This window comes from Coregonus clupeaformis, chromosome 33 (assembly GCF_020615455.1).
Source record: "Coregonus clupeaformis isolate EN_2021a chromosome 33, ASM2061545v1, whole genome shotgun sequence".
Taxonomy (NCBI): Eukaryota; Metazoa; Chordata; class Actinopteri; order Salmoniformes; family Salmonidae; genus Coregonus; species Coregonus clupeaformis.
The window spans coordinates 27,319,648-27,342,456 of NC_059224.1; the positions used below are offsets into that span (position 1 = coordinate 27,319,648).

The following is a 22,809-nucleotide window of genomic DNA, read 5'->3' on the forward strand; positions in this document are numbered from 1 at the left end:
GTCTGCACCTGTTGTATTCGGCGCATTTGACCAATAAAATTTGATTTGATTTGATTCATCAAATGTAGTATTATTATTTAAATATTATTTAAAGGTGTGGACTTCGGAGAAAAATAGAACAATGCAATTTGAGGGCATATGACAGAGTGCTACAAATACTGGAAAGTTCTAGGGGAAGGATGAGGGGGAGTGTCGTTGTGAGATACGTGATGTGTATGCTTGCGGTGGCAACGTGGGTTTGAGCAGGTGTGATATCTTTGTTGAAATTTGTGTGCGTCTGTTTGTCTTTTGTTTATGTATGGTTGTTATTGTTTGAGAAAAAATATATAAATAATATCGTACAAAAAAAGATTATTCCATGTCACCTCTATTGTTTAGTAATTTATGTTACTGGGTCAGCTGAGTAGCAATTTGTCAGCTCTAGGCACTGCTGAATAGATTTCATTTATGACACTGAAGATATATGAGCGAAAAAGTATGGTGCAGTGAGCATGAAGGGGATTACAATGGAACTTGTGAGTGTGACAGTGTTCACTAACACAGCAGTGGATACAGTCACTGCAATCAAAATACAGTACAATCAATAAAAGCTAATAGCAGTGTGTTTATGCAGTGCTATCTGGGAAAAGCGGTAGAACATTTTAGATAGGCTAGTGATGGGTACATACAGCTTTGCAGTTGGTGCTGCCCCCTAAACCTCATCACCTAACCCTAAGAAAAAGTTTTCTGCTGTGAAAAGCAGTTAGTCCTTGCTGGATTCTGCCCCTGGGAAACAGAAACTCCAGCCAATGTGGTTAGAGGGGAATAACTGGTTATATCTGGTCATAAAGTTTCTCTCTGCTCTGTTCTCTCTCCGGTTGAAGTTTAGCTGTAACTGTATGTATGGAGCCTGCCCAGGGGCCAGGCTGTTGGCAGAGCAGACAGAGACAGGCAGTGTTGTCCAGTGGGTCACATTCCCATGCTGTTTATCTCTCTGGACTGTACACGGCCAGACAGCTCGGCAGAAAAATGTCCTCGACTACTAACCCTTCCTGACCCTGTGCCGTAATGCTTTGACCCCACCACTGTAGGGATAGTGGGAGTTGGTAGAGGCTTCAGATTCAGTTGAAACCTATATTAATCATCCACTAGAAACCACTGGGAAAGTTCTGGGTTTTGGTGAACTGTTGAGTTTGTATTGTAGGTAGTGCAATGTTCAGTATAGCCTACTGAAATCCTTAAACAATTATATTACTTCTTTCAGCATTTGCATGTTTAAGAGGTATGTGTTTCTCACTCATCCACTTCTATTTTCAGGTGATCTATCCTTGAAGAAGGTGACTGGGCGCAGCGTGATAGATTTCAACAGCACTGAGAAGTGCCCAGGCAGTAGTGGGACTAACGTCCAGAGCAGCATCAGTTTCCAGTGTGGGAAGACTATGGTAAGTCACCCAGTGACACCTGTCATTACAAATGAAGAGTAGTCATGGAAAATATATGTATTGAAGGTTTCTTATGAATTTCCTGTCAAACTACACTTGTGGGTTTAGTTTGAGAAGAATTTCACCGCAAAGCATGTCTGTTCTTTGTCTGTCTGGTGGTGAAATGAAACTGCAACCACTGTGGTGGTCTCTTTATTGAACATTTTAAGTTCTCTCTAGGAACAGAACAATTAATTAAACATTTATATTAAGTAGCATATAGTGATGTAATATCTTTATAAAAAAGAATACCAGGCCTGCCTGTTGATAAGCAGTTGTGTGTATTGACAGTGATCATAGCTGGAACGGTAGCTTTGCAACTGAACAAACACAATAATGGTGGTAGTCCAGTTCCTCAAGTAGTGACTTCCTTGTATGTCATCACACATATTGCAGCAGAGAGGAGATGAAACTGTCATGTCATATGTCAACTAAAATGTTTTTGCTCTTACCCCCAGGGAACACCAGAGTTTGTAACTGTGGCCCAGTGTGTTCATTACTTTGAATGGAGAACATATGCAGCCTGCAAAAAGGATAAATACAAGCCCAATAAAGAGGTATGTCTGGATAGTGAAGTGCAGCTGACACAGCAGGATGTGTGTGTGTGTCTCACCTCTTTGAATGCAGGCATGCGTGTGTGTGTGTGTGTGTGAGGCCGCAGTGGTCCCCCTGTGTTGGGGGAGGTGAGTCTGAGATTTTCCACACTGGAGAATGTGCCTGTCACATAGTCCCATGAGTTCTCAGAAAGTCACTCGCTGTCTCTTGTGTAGAGAAAATAATAAATAGAATAAAGGAAATGTGTTTTCATTGAAATGTCAACTCATATTGGACTTCAGTTACAGTATGTACCGAAACACACTGAAAGTAGAAGACCAATCCTGTCATGTTGTAATTCTACCTTTTTAACTCTGTTTAGGTCCCATGCTATGTCTTTGACACGGATGGGAAAAAGCATGATCTGAACCCACTCATCAAACTCACAGATGGTTACCTGGTGGATGACTCCGATGATGAAGTTGACTTTTATATTAACATATGCAGAAGCCTAAGTAAGTTTCTTTAATAGTATTAATTGTCTTATGATTGATTGAAGATGTTAGTGCCAGTGGTTTTTCTTATTGCTTCGTATTGTGACAAAAATGGCTCTGCTTCCTCCCCAGACCGACCAGAGAGCCCCTGCCCCGCGAGCTCTGCTGCCTGCCTGACCACCAGCAAGGGCTCCTTCAGCATGGGCCTACCCACTACCCAGCTAGAGCTGGCCTTCAGTGACAGGTATAGCCATGCTAACGCTAACCTCTCCACACACAAACACAGGCCATGCTAATCGCTAGCTAGCATCCTCTGTCTCTAGTCTACCTCAAGCTTGATAATTGCTGTGCGACCTTCATGCTGACCTCTTGGCTATCGACCAGCTCCAGAGCTGCATTGCCTTACTGAACGGCTGATTTTTCTCTCTCTTTCTCACCGTGCCAGATTGAGGCTGCGATACGAGGGAGCCTCGGACAGCCCGCCGGACTTCTGCAGCGGCCACACCCCTGCTGTCACTATCACCTTCATCTGCCCCTCACGCAGGCAGGAGGTAATAGAGACCTGGGTGTCTGTCCCATGGCTCCACCATTGATCAAACCATACTATTCATCATACTGCAGAAAGTATTTTTATATAGAATAGTGGTAATTCATCAAATAGAAGTATGCTCCATGTCAACCTACACTTTAACACTTTGGATTAAACTACAACATTTCCTTGAGGCAGTTATGGCTATAAGATGTCATTTTTGTCATGTGTGACCTTTGACCTTGCCATTACAGGGTAGTGACCCCAAGATGACAGCCAAGTCCAACTGCAGGTTTGAGGTAGAGTGGGTGACGGAGTATGCCTGCCACAGAGACTACCTGGAGAGCCACAACTGCACCCTGACCAGCAAGCAGCACAACATCAACATAGACCTCACCCACCTCACCCTCGGCTGTGAGTCCGCCAGCCCCACACACAGGCTTTGAGAAACATTTGGCAATGCACATTTTTTGTGTAACACTATGAGTAATCATGTGACGTTTATAATTCTCACTGACTCAGGTTAATTCAATTCACAGTTGAATCTAGTTCCTCTAACAGTGAATGATACGTGTTGAAATATATATAACTAATATCAATGTGTCACGTTCTGTCTGTGTAGCTACAGACGTCCCCTATATGGCTGAGGCCAAGAGCAGCGATGGGAAGGACAACTATTTCTACTACCTGAATGTGTGTGGGGAGGTCAAGGCAGGAGAGTGTGTTGACGACCATCAGTATGTGTCTGCCTGCCAAGTCAAAGCAACGGGAGATCAGAGCAAAAAGATAGCTGGGAGATACCACAATCAAACACTAAGGTTGTTTAATATAAATACATATTTTCTTGCTATTTCTCTTCATCGCGCTCCATCTCAGCTTATCTCTCCTTCTCTTTGTAATTTGTAACATTACAAAATGTTTTATTTCACTCTATTCCAGGTACTCAGATGGAGATCTGACTCTGATCTATCCAGATGGGAGCAGGTGCAGCTCTGGCTTTCAGCGCATGACCATCATCAACTTTGAGTGCAACAAAACAGCAGGTGAGCATAACCCATAGCATGTCTAAGAAGAAAACAAGGCCCTTTTAAATGAACAATACTTTATTCTGTAGAGGTCCCTCCCCTAAGACAGAAATCCATGTCTTATCCATCACGTTCTCATTATTCCTCATTTCCTCATTCCTCATTTGTGTGATTCCCAGGAAACGATGGCAGAGGCTCGCCGGTGTTCGCTGGTGAAACAGACTGCACCTATTACTTTGACTGGCAGTCGGCTTACGCCTGTGTCAAGGAGGTGGAGGAGGATCTACTCTGCAGGGTCAGCCAGTATAAACACTATGATCTGTCCCCCTTAACACGCTACCCTGGTAAGAGTCCTGGATAATCTCGATTCATAGAGAGATGTTATATGGGCTATAGCAGACATAGTACTGAAACCTTGAGTTGAAGATCAGCATGTATGAATGTAAATGCCCAGGACCTGACTTCCAATTTTACACTTGAAGTGAAAGTGATCCGAAAGATGAGTATGAGCTCTAACATATTTAAATATGGAGGTTAAACCACATAACATTCTGTTCGTGGTGTTATCTGTGTCTTTCAGAGTCTGAGTCGGCCCAGAACTGGGAGGCTGTGGATGCCAACGCACCCAAGTCAGACAGGATGCGCTTCTACGTCAACGTGTGTCACAAAGTCCTCCAGCAGGGGGCCACCAGCACATGCCCTGAGGACGCTGCCATCTGCGCCGTGGGTAAGTCTGGAGAAGGTCTGGGTCTGTATTCATAAAGCGTCTCGGCGTTGGAGGGCTGCTCTAGGATCAGTTTTGCCTCTTTAGATTATGAAAGAACAGGGGGACCTGATCCTAGATCAGTTCTCCTACTCAGACACTTTATGAATACAGCCCCTGATGCCAATCTATACACAGCATTCTATCAAATCTGAGAAACAAAGATGTTTGTTGTCCTTAAAACATTTATCCAATCCTATCTTTTAGGAAAAGACAAAGTCATCAGCTTGGGCAAATTCCTCACCTCTCCTACAAAAAGAAATGACAGCAACGACATACGCCTGGTATACACAGAAGGAGATGAATGCAGGAAGAACATGAAAATGAAGACTATCATGATTCTGAAGTGCAAGCCAGGTGAGTGGGAGATAGACTTGTAAGTTAGTCGCAGAGTTGAAGGTGAACAATGAATTGTCTGAAAGTGGAGCTAGCTAGCATTCAGTCTACCTGTTCAACTCCTCCTGACTTTCTTTGTGTGTCCCCTCTTCCCCCCCCCCAAAACCCCCTGTCCTCCTATCCAGGTGACCTAGAGAGCGCCCCCATCATGCGGAGTGTGTCCAGTGATGGCTGTGTGTATGAGTTTGAGTGGTACACGGCTGCAGCCTGCGTCATGTCCAGGACAGTGGGGGACAACTGCAAGGTGGAAGACCCCCAAGCTGGTAGGTCACTGGACCCAGATGCCTGCCAGCAATGGAGATATGCACTATGGCTGTTTTAATGCATTACTATAACTGTTTCTCTTTTGTCTTCACTCTACAGGGTTCTCATTTGACCTGTCCCCCCTGTCTAAACCTGGAGGAGGCTTTTACAACATGTCCAATGGAGATTATGACTACTTCATTAACGTCTGTGGCTCTGTCACTGCAGCCAAATGCCCTCTGAAAGCAGGGGCCTGTCAGGTGGACCAGAGGCATGTTTTATCATACTAAATCCTTATGAATATAGAGGAGGTGGACATGCCCACTAACAGTAGTAGGAAAAAACGTATATCTGGGCTTTGTAAATGTGCTTTAGAGTTCAGGCTAATGTTAGAGGAGGTCTGAATGTACTGTCTGTTTTAGGATGTAGTAATACTACAGCTTCTGTTCTTATGTTTGGTGCGTCTGTCTGCTACAGTGGCTCTAACTCATGGAGCCTGGGGAAGTTTAACTCTCAGCTGTCCTACTATGATGGGATGATCAAGCTGTCCTATGGTAACGGCTCTCAGTACAACAACATGCAGCACACTCTGCGCTCCACTATGATCTCATTCCTCTGTGACCGAGAGGCCGGCGCCGGCAAGCCTGAGTTTCAGGTACTGACTGGGTCATGTCATGTCCTGCTGACAGAGCTCATCCAATCTCTAATAAGTAGTTCCTCATATGGTTCACCTATGCAGTGATTCACCTGTATAATAATTGACCATGAATATACCACTTTCATAACCATATTGATCCTCACAGGTTGAAGACAAGTACACCTATAACTTCAGGTGGTATACATCCTACGCCTGCCCAGAGAGGCCACATGAGTGTGTGGTGACAGACCCCAACACACTGGACCAGTATGACCTCTCCAGGTGAGACCCCTGCACAAGGATATGTTATGACTAGGGCCAGGGATTTTCCCAGAACACAAAGCTTGATCTGGAAAAACTCCAGGTGTAGACAGTGACCACGTTTACATGCACACTAATATCCCATTATTATTTGGGATACTCAAGTATTCTGTTTTTGAGTTTACGCAAATAAACATCATATCCCGTTTACAATAACCGGAAAAAGCTTGTATCCTGGTTATGAGAAACCCGGATAAGATGCCTGGGATATGCTGATCTTAGACGGGATACTGTGGCATGTAAACACCTTATCCTGTTTACTGTTGTTTTTCACAGTGCGCTTGCTCAGTTTCGCATATTATGGGTGTTGTGTGATGATATTTTCATCTGATTGTCAAACAAATCACTTCAAAAAGTAGGCTACCTGCGCAGTTACTGTATATCCACCATAATCATTTATTTTGCTGATACTCCGTACTGGACTGTGAAGCCTACTGGCTACTTTCACCCCTAATTTAGACATGTTTCTGCTTATACTTTCCGACATTTGGTAGGCCATATTATAATTTCCGACATTTGGTAGGCCATATTATAATTTCCGACATTTGGTAGGCCATATTATAATTTCCGACATTTGGTAGGCCATATTATAATTTCCGACATTTGGTAGGCCATATTATAATTTCCGACATTTGGTAGGCCATATTATAATTTCCGACATTTGGTAGGCCATATTATAATTTCCGACATTTGGTAGGCCATTTGTTTGTCAACTATAGTTAGTTAGATACATGCAGCTTCTCTTCTGTCATAACTTGTTGCCCCAGAAGACTAAATAAAGTAGTGCTCACCAGAATAATGTCTTACATTGATAGAATGAATGCATCAGTAATCTAGTTAACACCGGATAAGTTGTCTGTTTCGTTTAGGGACCGGGGAGAAAACACAATAATTCCAAAACAGTGGGAAGATTGTTCCTGTGCAAAATGTCCAAATGTCATCAGTTTGACCAGTTTTAAGGAAATGAAAAGCTGAGAAAACGATGAAGCACTTTTCTGATAAGACTTCAGTTTGTTTTGGGTGCATATTTTATGTGTTTGAAATACTGTCTGCTTGCATAACAGTGTCAAAGATAACACGTTACATACGCATTCGCATTTTCTCAATAGATGCTGAAAGAAAGAAATCATATTTATCCACTCCTGTTCCCTGAGACAAAATGAACATTCGGTGAATCATTTTACTGCAAGAAATGCATAATTCTGCAAGAGTTAATATTGTATTAGGCTACATGTGAGAGGTTATAGGCTTACAGTCAGTGTCCATATTTCAGTTAATATTCCATTTAACCCATATGAACTTAAATTAGGAATATTATGTTTATTCATGAATACAGGGATACCGGTGAGCGGGATTCAAAGGTGCATGTAAATAGCTTATCTCGAATAAGACCTTAAGCTGGATATGAGCTACTATCCAGAATACTGTGGGCATGTAAACGTGGTCAATGACTACGGCTTAGAATTTATACTGGTCAGGTCATGAAAATCTCCCAGTCCTAGTAATGTCCAATGAAGGCAGACATGAAACAATATTTGAGGAATAATGTGTGTAACCCTCCTCTCTCCCAGTCTCTCCCGGTCTAGTGGAGGGAGGAACTGGCAGGCCATGGACCTGTCTGACCCTATCAACCTGAGGAAGTACTACATCAACGTGTGTCGTCCTCTGAACGCCGTGCAGGGCTGTGACCGCCAGGCCTCCGTCTGCCAGATGAAATACCAGCCTCAGCAGGTTAGTGTCAGAAATACAGGATGTCCTGTAGGATGAGTTTAATCACTAGGATGTGTGTTAAACACTGTTTGGGTCATGGAACTTGCACTTCAGTTTCCTCATATAACCAGATTAGTGTCTGACAAATGGTGTTATCTGGAAAACAGCGCATTAATAAACAGCATTAAAAAGTTGACACTATTCCCAAAAAAAATATTAAATTTTTTGTTGTTGATATAAATTGAAGGTAAGGTTGATAGTATCCCTCTTCTGGTTCTGGTAGCCATTCACTCTGGGTCTGTCTTAGTACTGTAGCTCGACGTGACTCTGGACTTTCTCTGTGTTGTTGTCAACAGGGCATTCTGTCTGAAACAGTTTCTGTCACTAACATGGGCCTGGCTAAGAGAGGTCCAGCGATCGAGGAGAAGGACCGCCTGCTGCTGGAGTACACAGACGGCTCTGAGTGCATCTCAGACGGCCTGAAACTCACCCACACCACACGCATCCACCTGGTCTGCTCCAGAGGATCTGTGGTAAGTGGAATGGCATATTTATAGGGCACTGTGTCAAAAATAAATCTGGTTTTGTTTAATCTTTATGTCATAATGTCTGCTTAGGATTGTAACACTGAGATGTGCCTGTCTTTGTCTGTGTATCTGCAGTCGTCCGGCCCTCGTTTCCTCAATTATGGGAACTGTACTACCAACTTCATGTGGGAGACCGGGGCAGCTTGTGCCATCAGTACGGCTGATGACAAGAACATGGTGAGCTGTTACATTACACATCAACTGGAAGCATTATAATGTTTGTCATGATGTCTAACCTAACATAGCAGGTGTAAAAGAAACGCCTGAGCGGTGCTTCTTTCTAGTCCTGACAGAAAAATGTGTACTGTCGGGGTAGGTTCTCTTCTGTACTGTTCAACCAATCCAGTAAATGTGGAGGAGGAGTTAAGATGCAATGTCGCTTTGTTAACATCCAAAAGCGGAAGTCACATCACAGGCTTTCTTTCCATTTCCCCTGAAATGGGTGCATGATGTCTGTAAAGACCTTCTGTTAGATTGGTCTCATCAATTATTTTTGTTGATGGTTCTGTCTTCTATTCTATGGCAGACCTGCTCTGTGAGGGATCCCAACACTGGCTTTGAGTTCAATCTGCTTCCTTTGGCCTCCAAGACTGGCTACAAGGCTGAAGGCAATGGGAAAACCTTTGTGGTAAGTCACAGTCAAGCTGTCTTAGTTTTGTGTCCTCAGGCCTTCATAGCAGAAATTGTGAATAATGTGTATTTCCCAAGGCTAGCCCAAGGCTAGCCCTTCCTGGGGTGAATTTCTTGTCTGCTATTGGAGTGAAATGTACAGAAGCACATTTTTCGTGTAGTAGAGTTGTTGGGCACTGTGCCTGACTATATGACACTGTCCTCCCCCCAGGTGAATATCTGTGGCGAGGTGGCAGAGTGTGGGAAGGACCAGGGGAAGCCTGTAGCTGGCTGTGAGCTGGACAATGGCCAGGTTGTTAGTCCTGTGGGAGTGGAGAGATCTCTACAGTACTCTACTGACGGCCTGCTCACACTCACATACAAAGGAGACATGACGAGGACTACAGGTACAGTCGATGGATCCAACTATCATCACTCACCAACGGGCTAACACTGTGGCTAAATTAGCATTGCTGGAATATGGAAGTCTGAACTAAATGCATGTTTTGGACACTAAAGTGTACTAAAGTCAGGTTATGAATGTTTTAGTCTGAGCACTAACTTGTTTCCTCCCTCTCCCCCCCAGGCACCAGGGACACCTTCACCGTTAGTTTTGTTTGTGACCAGGACGCCCACCTCGGCACTCTGAAACTGGTCCGAGAGGAGCTCAGCTCGTCCACACTCGTCACCCATGATGTCCTCTTTGAGTTCTCCACAGCTCTGGCATGCATCCCTGCCCCTGTGGATTGTCGGGTCACTGGTAGGAACAAAACTGTTAATGCAGCGGTTCCCAAACTAGAGGTTGCGAATTTCCAAAATCCCCCAAAAAAGAAAAACATATATGTTTTTTAAAGTATCGTCTTTGTATCTCAAAATCATTGTAATGTGGATAACCTTAATAAAAAAAAAAAATGATTGAAATCTAAAATACACAATTCCACCAGAGAGTGCCCTTAGATTGTGGGAAAAGGCCGCACTTGACCATTGCGCTTGAATCGGAACTATTCAAGTGCAACAGTCAAGTGGGTCCTCTCGAGCTGTCATGTGACCGAATGCTGCAGACGACGGCTTCACGGGTCACTACGGAGGACTTTTGGTTCCTGACTCAAAGGGAATAATACCCTGCCGTCTCCCACAGAGCATTACAACTCATGGTACCCTTCGCCAGCGCATATCTGTGTGAAGCTGGATTCAGCTGTTCTCTCGTCTGCATTAAAACCAAATATCAATCCAGGTTGGATGTGACAGCAGAGATGAGGTGCGCACTGTTGACCATAGCTCCTGACTTTGAGAAGCTCTGACGCGACATGCATCAAGCACACCCATCTCATTAGTGGTGGTGAGATAATGGTGCTTTCAAGACAACTGGGAACTCTAGAAAAAAAACTAGGTCAAATCATGACATCATTGATCTACAGGTCGGAAAGTCGGAGCTTTAGAAAGAGGCCCGAGTTCCCGACTTGGAATTCCGAGTTGGATGACTGTTCAAAACGATATTTCCCAGTCGGAGCTTGTTTTTTCAGAGTTCTCTTGAACGCTCAAAAGTCTGAGATTTCAGAGTTCCCAGTTGTTTTGAACACGGCATTAGACATTTCAGACTAATTTGCAATAGACTGTCATAGCCCCACATTAAATGTACTGTATGCGAGTTGAGAACACAATCAGAATTACTGTTAGAATGTTTTGCTATTGACTGCCATAGCCCCAAATAAAAAAGTTAACATTGGCTGTTAATTAAATACTTTTTTCACATGATTGGGGTCACGATATAGATGTCTTCAGTATGGCTCTAACGTGGCGTATATCACTTTATCAAACTGGTCATAGAAATGGGTCTTCTCATTAATTGAAAGATATTGTTCAGCTTCTCATCCTGGATTCACAGAGTGATTGTTTGTCCTACTCTTTCAGATTCCCATGGTAACGAGTATGACCTGAGTCACCTGAGCAGGGACAGTGAAGACAGTCCCTGGGTGGCCATCGACACTTCTGAGCAGGCCAAGAAACGCAGTTTCTTCATCAACGTGTGTAAACCTCTGCCTCCAGTCCAGGGATGCCCCGGTGAGTCGCATGCAATTAGCCTATGTGAAGGCCAGGCAATGAGTCATTGCTTGGCCTTTATGAGGATTAAAAGGGTGCTGTTCCAGGCCTCCCGAGTGGCGCAGCGGTCTAAGGCGCTGCATCGCAGTGCTTGAGGCGTCACTACAGACCCGGGTTCGATCCCGGGCTGTGTCGTAGCCGGCCGCGACCGGGAGACCCATGAGGTGGACCACAATTGGCCCAGCGTTGTCCAGGTTAGGGGAGGGTTTGGCCGGCCGGGATGTCCTTGTCCCATCGCGCTCTAGCGACTCCTGTGGCGGGCCGGGCGCATGCACGCTGACATGGTCGCCAGTTATACAGTGTTTCCTCCGACACATTGGTGTGGCTGGCTTCCGGGTTAAGCGAGCAGTGTGTCAAGAAGCAGTGCGGCTTGGCAGGGTCGTGTTTCGGAGGACGCATGGCTTTCGACCTTCACCTCTCCCGAGTCCGTACGGGAGTTGCGAGGATGGGACAAGACTAACTACCAATTGGATATCATGAAATTGGGGGGGGAAAGGTAGAAAGTAAAAGAAAATATTTTTTAAAAGGGTGCTGTTCCGTCAGTCAATCAGTATTAATCGATGTTCAGCTTTTGCGTTTGACTACATGCATGTGTTTCAGTCAGACTATACAGTATGAGTGTCTGTCTTTTTATACGTTTGTACCACAAAGGAGTCGATTAGTTTCTCTCTCTGTGTGAGGTACTGTCAATGTTAATGGCATTCTTTGCTAATTGTCCACCTCCATCTGCAGCTGGTCTCCTGGGTGCGTGTGGCACCATGGAGGGTAAAGGTGTAAACCTGGGCTACGTCCAGTCCAGCCCACAGGTGGCCTCTGACGGCTCCATCAGCATTGTCTACCTCAACGGGGACCGCTGTGACAAAGGCCACCACTCCACACGTATCATCTTCCATTGTGACGACAACCCTGTGAGTAACATACACTTGCAGCTTGCTCTGTATGGGAATGCTCTTCCATGTTATGTTGTGGCAAGAATCTGTATGAAATGTTACTTATTGATGTTACTGATCCCATTTACCATATATTTTCCCTCCTAATACCTATATTTTTCTTGTTTGGTTCCTTTACTAACAGGGATCTCCTGTATTTGACCGTCAAGACGGCTGTGAATATGTGTTCGTCTGGAGAACCTCTGAGGCGTGCCCTCTCACCAGTGCTCAGGGTAGGTTTGGGAGGAGGAGGCTGCCATGTTTAGTGTCGTGGCTCTGGCTAAGACTGATACTTCTCTCCACCGGTGTCATCATCGTGCTCAAGGTAACTCTCCTCTCCCTGACTCCTGCAGGTGAAAACTGTAAAGTCAAGGATCCCAGAAGTGGCTACATGTTTGACATGAGCTCCCTGTCAGGGAAGGACTACATGGTGAAGAGTGGCCAGTACCAGTACCACTTCTCTGTCTGCGGGGCGCTTCAGAGCGGGATCTGCACACACAAAGACCCAGGAAGTGACCAGGTGTCAGCCTGTCAGGTGAAAGGCAGTACCCACAGAATCGCTGGTATGTAAATCTGTCCAAAAATAACTTGAGTTGGTTCAACTTCTTTATAAAGCTTTGATGAAACCTCAGACAAACAGCTTGTTGATTATTCATCAAAGGGATGGCCTCACAGACGCTGAGCTATGTTGGAGATCAGTTCATCCTCAACTACACTGGTGGGGAGACATGCCACAAGATCTACCAGAGATCCACAGAGATTTACTTCTCCTGTCATCCTAAAATGAACCCTGTGAGTCTGAGTGAAGCTAAAGAGCAAACGTGTAATATAACATCTATGCTCGTCACAAAGTGTTTGTGAATGTGGAAGTTACTGGGTTGTTGTGTTGTTTCTGCCTGTAGGGGGTGCCAGAGTTCATCAAGGAGACTGCAGAGTGCACCTACCTTTTTACTTGGCGTACTGCTCTCGCCTGTATCCCAGTCAAGACTACCAGCTGCTCCTACCAGTACGGATAGTCCTAATCTATTCTATTCTATTCTATTCTGGGAGCTGTCTTCCCAACACAACCTCCTCTTCCTCCCAGACAATGACAAGTTTCCCCTTTGTCAGTTATTTCTGACTGACTGTTCGGTATTTTCCCCCCCACAGAGATTCTAATGGCAACTCGTACGACCTCTCCTCTCTGGCCCTGGACTCCAGAAACTGGGTGGTGGAGCCCACCACTGGGAAGCAGGAGCGTTACTACATCAACGTCTGCAAGTCTCTGGTGCAACAGGGGGGTAAGTGCCTATCCCCAACACCAGCATCCTTTATATGAAGGACACTGGTGGTTCCTGTGTAGTTTTAATTTCCCAATTTGTGTGAACAAACATCAACATTCTCGTAAAGTCTTCAGTCACAGTTTGAATGTGGTGCAATTATAATCCACGCTTGAACCATGGGATACATATTTATTTCCTCTCCTCATGTTGTAGGCTCCTGGAAGTGTCCGTCCAACGCAGCTTCCTGTCTGAAGAGTGGGGAGCAGTATGTGAGTCTAGGAGAGGCCGAGTCGGCGCCACGGTGGGACCAGAACATCCTGGTACTCAAGTACACCAACGGAGAGATTTGTCCCGGTGGACAGAGGAAGAAGAGTACCATCGTACGCTTCAAATGTGACCGGGACAAAGTGGTAAGGGATCATAGACATCACACATACACACGTAACACAGGCTGAGTAGACTGAACATGTTTCTCCTGTCCCTGCTCCAGGACTCAAGGCCTACACTGATAACGGCCATAGAGGACTGTGTCTACACCTTTGTGTGGTTCACTGCAGCTGCCTGCCCCCTCAACAGCAGTCAGCACGGAGACTGCAGAGTCACCAATCCAGTCACGGGTGAGTCCCACTCCAACACTGAAAACTGAAAGGAGTTTGCCTGCACTAGGCCATATTACAATTCTGAGAAAGTATTTGCATTGAGTATGATTAACATGGAAAAATACCATCATTCTCATAGGATCTCAGTGCAACTCCTCCATGTGCTATTGTTTTGTTTTGACACGTGTCTGCACTATGCTGCCCTCCTGAACCCAGGCCTCCTCTTTGACCTGAACGGACTAAGCCAAGAGGGAGGATACACTGTGTACGACAACCTGGACCCTAGGAAGATGTTCCGGCTCAATGTGTGTACGGAAGTAGCCAACGCAGGCTGTGGACCAGACACAGGTACAACCATGTTATATCTCACAAGCTCTGGTTTGGCTGGGAAAGCTCTGCCCGGTACTGGTCAAAACCAGATCCCAACAGGAATCAGTCAACAGTCCTGCCAGCAGTGATCAGCTCACTGAGTCATGGATCAGATAGGATTCACAAAGGTGGTTTACAGTGAGGGAAACAAGTATTTGATCCCCTGCTGATTTTGTACGTTTGCCCACTGACAAAGAAATGATCAGTCTATAATTTTAATGGTAGGTTTATTTGAACAGTGAGAGACAGAATAACAACAAAAAAATCCAGAAAAACGCATGCCAAAAATGTTATAAATTGATTTGCATTTTAATGAGGGAAATAAGTATTTGACCCCCTCTCAATCAGAAAGATGTCTGGCTCCCAGGTGTCTTTTATGCAGGTAACGAGCTGAGATTAGGAGCACACTCTTAAAGGAGTGCTCCTAATCTCAGTTTGTTACCTGTATAAAAGACACCTGTCCACAGAAGCAATCAATTAATCAGATTCCAAACTCTCCACCATGGCCAAGACCAAAGAGCTCTCCAAGGATGTCAGGGACAAGATTGTAGACCTACACAAGGCTGGAATGGGCTACAAGACCATCGCCAAGCAGCTTGGTGAGAAGGTGACAACAGTTGGTGCGATTATTTGCAAATGGAAGAAACACAAAATAACTGTCAATCTCCCTCGGCCTGGGGCTCCATGCAAGATCTCACCTCGTGGAGTTGCAATGATCATGAAAACGGTGAGGAATCAGCCCAGAACTACACGGGAGGATCTTGTCAATGATCTCAAGGCAGCTGGGACCATAGTCACCAAGAAAACAATTTGTAACACACTACGCCGTGAAGGACTGAAATCCTGCAGCTCCCGCAAGGTCCCCTTGCTCAAGAAAGCACATATACAGGCCCGTCTGAAGTTTGCCAATGAACATCTGAATGATTCAGAGGAGAACTGGGTGAAAGTGTTGTGGTCAGATGAGACCAAAATCGAGCTCTTTGGCATCAACTCAACTCGCCGTGTTTGGAGGAGGAGGAATGCTGCCTATGACCCCAAGAACACCATCCCCACCGAGGTGGAAACATTATGCTTTGAGGGTGTTTTTCTGCTAAGGGGACAGGACAACTTCAATGCATCAAAGGGACGATGGGCGGGGCCATGTACCGTCAAATCTTTGGTGAGAACCTCCTTCCCTCAGCCAGGGCATTGAAAAATGGGTCGTGGATGGGTATTCCAGCATGACAATGACCCAAAACATACGGCCAAGGCAACAAAGGAGTGGCTCAAGAAGAAGCACATTAAGGTCCTGGAGTGGCCTAGCCAGTCTCCAGACCTTAATCCCATAGAAAATCTGTGGAGGGAGCTGAAGGTTCAAGTTGCCAAACATCAGCCTCGAAACCTTAATGACTTGGAGAAAATCTGCAAAGAGGAGTGGAACAAAATCCCTCCTGAGATGTGTGCAAACCTGGTGGCCAACTACAAGAAACGTCTGACCTCTGTGATTGCCAACAAGGGTTCTGCCACCAAGTACTAAGTCATGTTTTGCAGAGGTGTCAAATACTTATTTCCCTCAATAAAATGCAAATCAATTTATTACATTTTTGACATGCATTTTTCTGGATTTTGTTGTTGTTATTCTGTCTGACACTGTTCAAATAAACCTGCCATTAAAATTATAGACTGATCATGTCTTTGTCAGTGGGCAAAGGTACAAAATCAGCAGGGGATCAAATACTTTTTTCCATCACTGTATGCAGCTGGGTTATGTAATGGTCTCTGGCTCTGTGTAACATGTAGTCCTTATTGTCTTGAAGACTGTCACCAGTCAGTCACTTATGGTCGTTTTGATGTGTGAAGGTGCAGGTGTGTGTATCAAGGGGACCAAGAGTGCTCTGAGTGGCGGGCGGGCCAGCAGGAAGCTGTCATACCTGGACCAGGTGGTGGAACTGACCTATGAGGGTGGGGCTGTGTGTGCCGCCAACCCCGCCCTCACACACAAGAGCATCATCAGCTTTGTGTGCAAGGCCCATGGTGAGGCCAGCACGGGGCCGGTACTGGTGGACTCGGACAAGAACACCTGCACACACTTCTTCTCCTGGCACACAGCCTTGGTGTGCCAACACCAGGTAATGACCAGTGGCGTTTCCCAATTCCAAAACAACCCGTAGCCTCCTACCCCTTTGACTTAGTAGATCTGAAGGGTTGGATAGATGTAAGCATTATGGCAATTTGCCTTTTGATAGGTGGAATTTCTTCAATAGTGCTTACCAGTCATGCCATACAGATCAGGCAACCAATGAGCCCTTGATGTAAAGTCATTTCAAACAAGTCAGTGTGCTGCTTGATAAAGTAGCAGTGTGGTAGAGATCAGATGTCAACAGAGGCCCATCTACTGATTACTGAGGCTAACTGACTGTCTGTGTTGACTAGCTAAACTAAGTCGTTTGTGTGCTATTGACTGTACTGTTAGTTACCACTATGAGGTGGAAGGAAAAAGGGTTTATTAATACATCATGTTTCGTCTGCTGAATGGTAGACCTTTATGGATTATCTGTATGTTCAGTTTAACCTCAACTGACATATAGAGGTGTAAAAATCTTAACAGCTATCAATTTTGTATTAGAATTGTTTTGCTGTAATAGGTGTATTATATTTGTACATTTTGCAATAGGGACTTTAATATGTAAATTCACTTTGCTGCCTGATGTATGCCTTTTGTCTTTGCTAGCCCCCTCGTCTGTCTCACTTTCATGATGTGTTCCGTAGATGAAGTGTTCAGTCCTGAACGGCTCTAGCCTAATCGACCTGACCCCACTGATCCACGTGACGGGCTACTACACAGCCATCAACGAGGACCTGGTGGACAAGGACCAGTCTCCTGACTTCTATGTCAACATCTGCCAGCCCCTAAACCCCATCCCTGGGGTCACATGTCCCCCAGGGGCCGCTGTCTGCATGGACCCTGAACAAGGGCCCCCCGTAGTGAGTCACAAACACAGAAACGCATGCGCGCCACACACACACACACACACACACACACACACACACACACACACACACACACACACACACACACACACACACAGCAGAAATGAAGACTATTCAATAGTATTCCCTCTGTGTTTACAAACCAACATGTTCAATGATTTCTCTCCCTGTGTCTCTCTCTTGCTAACAGGACATTGGTCGAATCACCTCCGGTCCGGAGTTTAACAGCGTGACCAATGAGGTGTCAATCACCTTCAACAGCACCACCGCCTGCCCCTCTGACCCCACCCAGAACTACACCTCCACCATCCTGTTCACCTGCCAGAGGGGCCTGGAGCTGGTCAGTACCACACCAGTGGAAGAGATGACGTGTCTGTATATTAGAGACCTCTTATTGGCTTGTTTTCTCACTGATGTCTCTTGTGTTGAAAGATGGCAGAGTTCAGAAATGGAAGTAATTTCTTTGAAAATGAGGTTTGGTGTCTTGGAAAGCTTGTGCATGTTTAGCCTTTGCGGTATTAAAGCCTCTCTCCTGTCCCCCCAGGGCTCGCCCCAGATGATCAGAAAGCACAACTGTATGTATGTGTTTGAGTGGGCCACTCCCGTGGTCTGTCCTGACGCCACGCAGACCAGAGGCTGCAACCTGACAGACTCACAGCTGCAGTTCACCTTTGACCTCTCACCCCTCTCTGGGGAGATTCAGGTGGGTTGACCTTTTATATGTGACCTCTTTACCCTCAACATATCTACATATTATGTTATACTTAGCTATACGTGTTATCTATGCATTAACACATCTATTCAGTGGACAGGGCTTTCTTTCTAAAAGTAGGCATTATTGTTTTTCATGACCCATTGTCTTTCTCTGCCAGGTGCCTGTTGGCTCAGAGACCTATAAGATCAATGTGTGTGGGGTGGTGGCAGACCCCAGCTGTAAGAACAGTGCAGTGTGTTTGCAGTCGCCAGGCGGATCAGTGTTCTCCTATGGCATCAGTCAGGCCATGACTATGGACTACAAACACGAGGAGCAGGCTGTCATCATGCAGTATGGAGGAGGAGACATCTGCCCTCCAGGTTAGACAGGCTATCCTCAGTCCCACACCCTGGTGTCTATGGGCAAGTCAAATGACAACCTCTATACCACACATTGTTTGGCCAGTGTCCAATGTAGCAGTAGGTTATAGGGAATAGGGTGTCACATAAGAGGCAGCCTATGATGCTTTGATGAAGTTGTTGTGGTGCTGTATCCCAAAGTGAAGCTCATTTGGGCCTTATGGTTTCCATTTCTCCATTTCAGTGACTGAGAATGAGGAGGTGTGCGTGTTTCCCTTCAACTTCCTGAAGAAGTCGTATACACTGTGTACAACCGAGGGCAGGATGGATGGGAGACTCTGGTGTGCCACCACCAGTGACTTTGACAAGGACAAGAAATGGGGATTCTGCGCTCACGGTAATGACTGGTCAAAGCAATGAAGGGGCCGTCTTATTTTGAGTGTGTGTTTCCTTGAGGTTCTGGGCTTAGCTCTGCTGTGTGTGTCATGTCTCTCAGTGACGGGGAAGAGGCAGTCATCCATCCTGTTCACCTGTGACCAGTCGGCCGGCCATGGTACCCCACAGCTGCTGAGTGAGACAGGGGGCTGCGCTGCCACCTTCCAATGGAAAACCAAGGCTGTGTGCCCGCCTAAGAAGATGGAGTGTAAGCTGGTGAACCAGCACCAGACCTACAACCTGCGCACCCTCTCCTCTCTCACCGAGCCCTGGAAGTTCAGCCACAACAAAACAGCGTATGTTTAACTTTTCCCTACTCCTCCTCTCTCTATCTCTCTGTCTGTACCACTTGATGAAGACTGAACATGCACAGTAGTGGTTAGATGCTAGAAAACATTTAAACTCTAGGTTGTCTCTGCTGTCTCCAGGTACTACATCAACCTGTGCCAGGGGATCCATGGGGGCCTGCTAGACTGCCCTGAGGGAGCCACAGTGTGCCGGAGGACCAGCGAGGGGAAGACCCAGACCCTGGGTCTTATCTACACCCAGAAGATGGCCGTCTCTGGTGGGTTTTACAGACTGACTTACTGACACTTACTTATTTCAAGATGTCATGTTTGTGTAATGAACTGAAACTTCTTACGTTCTTCTTAGGTTTGTGTGTTTGTTAAGGAACCCAGTAATATTAGTCCTGGTAGACTTATCTCCTTTAAGGAACCCAGTAATATTAGTCCTGGTAGACTTATCCCCTTTAAGGAACCCAGTAATATTAGTCCTGGTAGATTTATCCCCTTTAAGGAACCCAGTAATATTAGTCCTGGTAGATGTATCCCCTTTAAGGAACCCAGTAATATTAGTCCTGGTAGACTTATCCCCTTTAAGGAACCCAGTAATATTAGTCCTGGTAGACGTATCCCCTTTAACCATCCCTCCTTTTCCCAGATAAGAAGATCCTAGTGAGCTATGCTATGGGAGACACTGTGTGTGGCAACAGCCTCCAGGCCAAGACAGTTGTCCAGCTGACATGTGGTCCTAATATAGGCCATCCCAAGCTGCTGAGGTGAGTGGGCTGTGAGTAGTTAGCCTGGGAGAGCTTCCTTTCCTGTAGCCCGGTCCCAGATCTCTTTGTGACATATAACCAACTTGTGTTGTTGTTGGCTATACAGCACAAACAGATCTGGGACCAGGTTACCTCTCCTACAGGGAAAAGCCAACTGGCCCTCAGTCAGCAAAAATATTTGGCCTTGTGGGCAAAACAAACCTGTATCCAACTCAGCAACACTAGGAAAAGTTACTGAATGTTCAAGTTGAAGAGGCACTTCTAACCTCCTTCATAGTTGAAAATTGACCACTTAAACGTCAGTTTCAAGTCTTGAACGTCATTTATTTTTTTAGTTAAACTTTTTCATCGCTCACGGTTTAATTTGTAATTCCTTGAAGGATGCTTGTTAACTCTCACTACCACACACACATACTGTACACACACAAACGCACACACACACACACACACACTCAGTGACTCTGTTTCTTTCTGCGTAGCGTGGATGAAGCCTCATGTGAATTCGTGCTGGGCTGGGAGACGCGTGCGGCATGCGCTGTTCAACAACGTGAGGTGGTGATGGTCAATGGAACCATCAAAGTCCCCAATACAGGGGCCAACTTCAGCCTGGGGGCCCTCTACCACAGGTGACACCTCTCACCACCAACACAGTTCAATCAACCAACTTTTATTGTCACAACAACCCAGGCCATGTATCATCTTCACCCTACAGATCCACTAATGAGGATATTGACATACAGTAACCAGTAAACATCATAATATAATATGCAATTTAGCAGACGCTTTTATCCAAAGTAACTTACAGTCATGTGTGCATACATTTTTACGTATGGGTGGTCCCGGGGATCGAACCCACTACCCTGGCGTTACAAGCGCCATGCTCTACCAATTGAGCTACAGAGGACCACAACACCCAGAGTTAAACCATTAACTCTGACCATCTTGTTGAAACCTGTTATGAGTCAAGTTCATTTGCTGAGCCAAAAGCATGTTATCTTCAGGTCATTGAGGTTATAAATTGTAAACTCAAGTTGGGAGTGCCTGTGACTGGTCATGGATTCACATCAGGATTTCCTAAACCCAGACAGAGCGAGATCACAGGTCAAAGCCTCTTATATCAGATAGAGTCAAATATTGCTCCGAACTGCATGAATGCCTATCACAACAACAGTGGGCCTCTGACGCATTTTAACCTCTCTACAGTTGCAGCAGGCAACATAAAACAAACATTTATAAATGTACTAGAGGGAAGATAAAATAAGCCTTTTATGAATGTACTCAGACCAGGGTTTTTGTCCCCTCTGTAGGCTCCACCAGGCCTCTGGGGACATCCGCGCCAATGGGGACAAGTACATCTATGACATTCAGCTGTCAGGCATCACCAACAGCTCCTTCTCCAAGTGTCTGGGGGCCAACATTTGCCAGGTGAAGATCAATGACAACTACAGGAGGAAGATCGGATCCTCCAGCAAGGCCAAGTACTACATCAAAGGTAAGACACGTGGGCCAGACACAGGTTTACTCCAAAGTGGTATGGGGCTTTGGGTAATAAAGTGTGAGTGGGTTTGGGGAGTAGTTTTGAACATCCTCAGTGTCTCACCTTGCACTTATTAAAGATTTAAATGGATTTCAACACAAGATACAGTACTTGGCAATCAAGTAATGATACTTACATTGACATCAATGACAACGAGCTCACTCCATTAAGCTGCTTGTGATTGATGGATGGACTCTCTCTACTCAGATGGTAACCTGGATGTGCTGGTCCCATCTGAGTCTGTGTGTGGGCGGGACAACTCCACGACAGTGTCGTCGACCATCTTGTTCCAATGTAACCCCTCAGCCGGGGAGGGCATCCCAGAGTTCCTGTTGGAGACGGATGGATGCCAGTACCTCTTTACCTGGCACACCGCCACTGTCTGTGGCCTAGTGTGAGTCAACAACTCTTTACACACGGACGTCAGGGTGGTGTTCAGTCTCGAAACAGGAGAAAGTGCTTTGAAACAGAGGAAGTACTACCTGAAGTTGTCCTATAAAAATGCTACGAGGTGTAAAGTAAAGAGGTGTGACATTTTGTCTGGTGTGCCATACAGAACCTCAGAGTCCAAGCAGACTAATGATGACGGAGGAGAGGACAGTATGGGCTTGTCTGGGAGGAGACGGGCGGTCCTGAGCATGCTATTGTTTGTGCTGACCATCTGTTTGCTGGTTCTGCTACTGCACAAACAAGAGCGGAGGTAAGAGATACCTACTATTCTTTTACTCCCCACAGCTTTGTACTGTTATTAAATAATCTATATAGAAATAGCTCCCCTATAATCTTTTCCTAAGTCTCCTTTTTCTATTTCCAGGGAGCTGGTGATGCAGAAAGTTACTGGATGTTGTAGGAGAGGAAATCCTGTCTCTTATAAATACTCCAAGGTATGCATGTTAATAAATACTATAGTACACCGATCAAACCAACATAGCTATGCTACCATAGATATAGAAACCTGATGTATGGTCTATGGGAGCTGCACTAGGTGCACAGGAAGCTAACTTTTTGCCGGCGTGAGCAGAGCATGAGCCACTTTATCCTATTGTTCTCAGGCAGGCCTGAGCTGCACGTCGAAATCTTCAAAATGTAAGTTAGAGCCGTGCGAGCCTCTTGATAAGCCGGCGCATGCTCTGCAAACGTTACACATCCGGTAACGCTCCTATATTAAAGACAACATCAAATCCTAG

The 22,809-nt window shown here is 45.6% G+C and overlaps 1 protein-coding gene across 1 annotated transcript in view; it reads left to right on the forward strand.

The window, feature by feature from the left end:
• The window catches only part of LOC121548934 (cation-independent mannose-6-phosphate receptor), a 31,580-nt gene that overhangs the window by 7,833 nt on the left and 938 nt on the right, over positions 1-22,809 (forward strand). Inside the window, exons 3-47 of the mRNA XM_041860609.2 lie at positions 1,297-1,421; positions 1,919-2,017; positions 2,377-2,509; positions 2,621-2,732; positions 2,934-3,039; positions 3,272-3,431; positions 3,640-3,835; positions 3,957-4,060; positions 4,222-4,386; positions 4,623-4,769; positions 5,013-5,162; positions 5,327-5,464; positions 5,565-5,715; positions 5,922-6,099; positions 6,248-6,363; positions 7,974-8,133; positions 8,469-8,645; positions 8,775-8,876; positions 9,226-9,327; positions 9,541-9,715; positions 9,895-10,068; positions 11,220-11,369; positions 12,141-12,316; positions 12,483-12,570; positions 12,691-12,900; positions 12,999-13,129; positions 13,240-13,343; positions 13,487-13,617; positions 13,813-14,009; positions 14,090-14,216; positions 14,415-14,546; positions 16,407-16,675; positions 17,316-17,531; positions 17,728-17,877; positions 18,082-18,240; positions 18,410-18,611; positions 18,835-18,987; positions 19,087-19,321; positions 19,454-19,590; positions 19,968-20,085; positions 20,565-20,711; positions 21,393-21,577; positions 21,830-22,016; positions 22,179-22,322; positions 22,437-22,506. Coding sequence (XP_041716543.2) covers positions 1,297-1,421; positions 1,919-2,017; positions 2,377-2,509; positions 2,621-2,732; positions 2,934-3,039; positions 3,272-3,431; positions 3,640-3,835; positions 3,957-4,060; positions 4,222-4,386; positions 4,623-4,769; positions 5,013-5,162; positions 5,327-5,464; positions 5,565-5,715; positions 5,922-6,099; positions 6,248-6,363; positions 7,974-8,133; positions 8,469-8,645; positions 8,775-8,876; positions 9,226-9,327; positions 9,541-9,715; positions 9,895-10,068; positions 11,220-11,369; positions 12,141-12,316; positions 12,483-12,570; positions 12,691-12,900; positions 12,999-13,129; positions 13,240-13,343; positions 13,487-13,617; positions 13,813-14,009; positions 14,090-14,216; positions 14,415-14,546; positions 16,407-16,675; positions 17,316-17,531; positions 17,728-17,877; positions 18,082-18,240; positions 18,410-18,611; positions 18,835-18,987; positions 19,087-19,321; positions 19,454-19,590; positions 19,968-20,085; positions 20,565-20,711; positions 21,393-21,577; positions 21,830-22,016; positions 22,179-22,322; positions 22,437-22,506 — 6,788 coding nt within the window. The remainder of the gene's footprint in view (positions 1-1,296; positions 1,422-1,918; positions 2,018-2,376; positions 2,510-2,620; positions 2,733-2,933; positions 3,040-3,271; positions 3,432-3,639; positions 3,836-3,956; positions 4,061-4,221; positions 4,387-4,622; positions 4,770-5,012; positions 5,163-5,326; positions 5,465-5,564; positions 5,716-5,921; positions 6,100-6,247; positions 6,364-7,973; positions 8,134-8,468; positions 8,646-8,774; positions 8,877-9,225; positions 9,328-9,540; positions 9,716-9,894; positions 10,069-11,219; positions 11,370-12,140; positions 12,317-12,482; positions 12,571-12,690; positions 12,901-12,998; positions 13,130-13,239; positions 13,344-13,486; positions 13,618-13,812; positions 14,010-14,089; positions 14,217-14,414; positions 14,547-16,406; positions 16,676-17,315; positions 17,532-17,727; positions 17,878-18,081; positions 18,241-18,409; positions 18,612-18,834; positions 18,988-19,086; positions 19,322-19,453; positions 19,591-19,967; positions 20,086-20,564; positions 20,712-21,392; positions 21,578-21,829; positions 22,017-22,178; positions 22,323-22,436; positions 22,507-22,809) is intronic.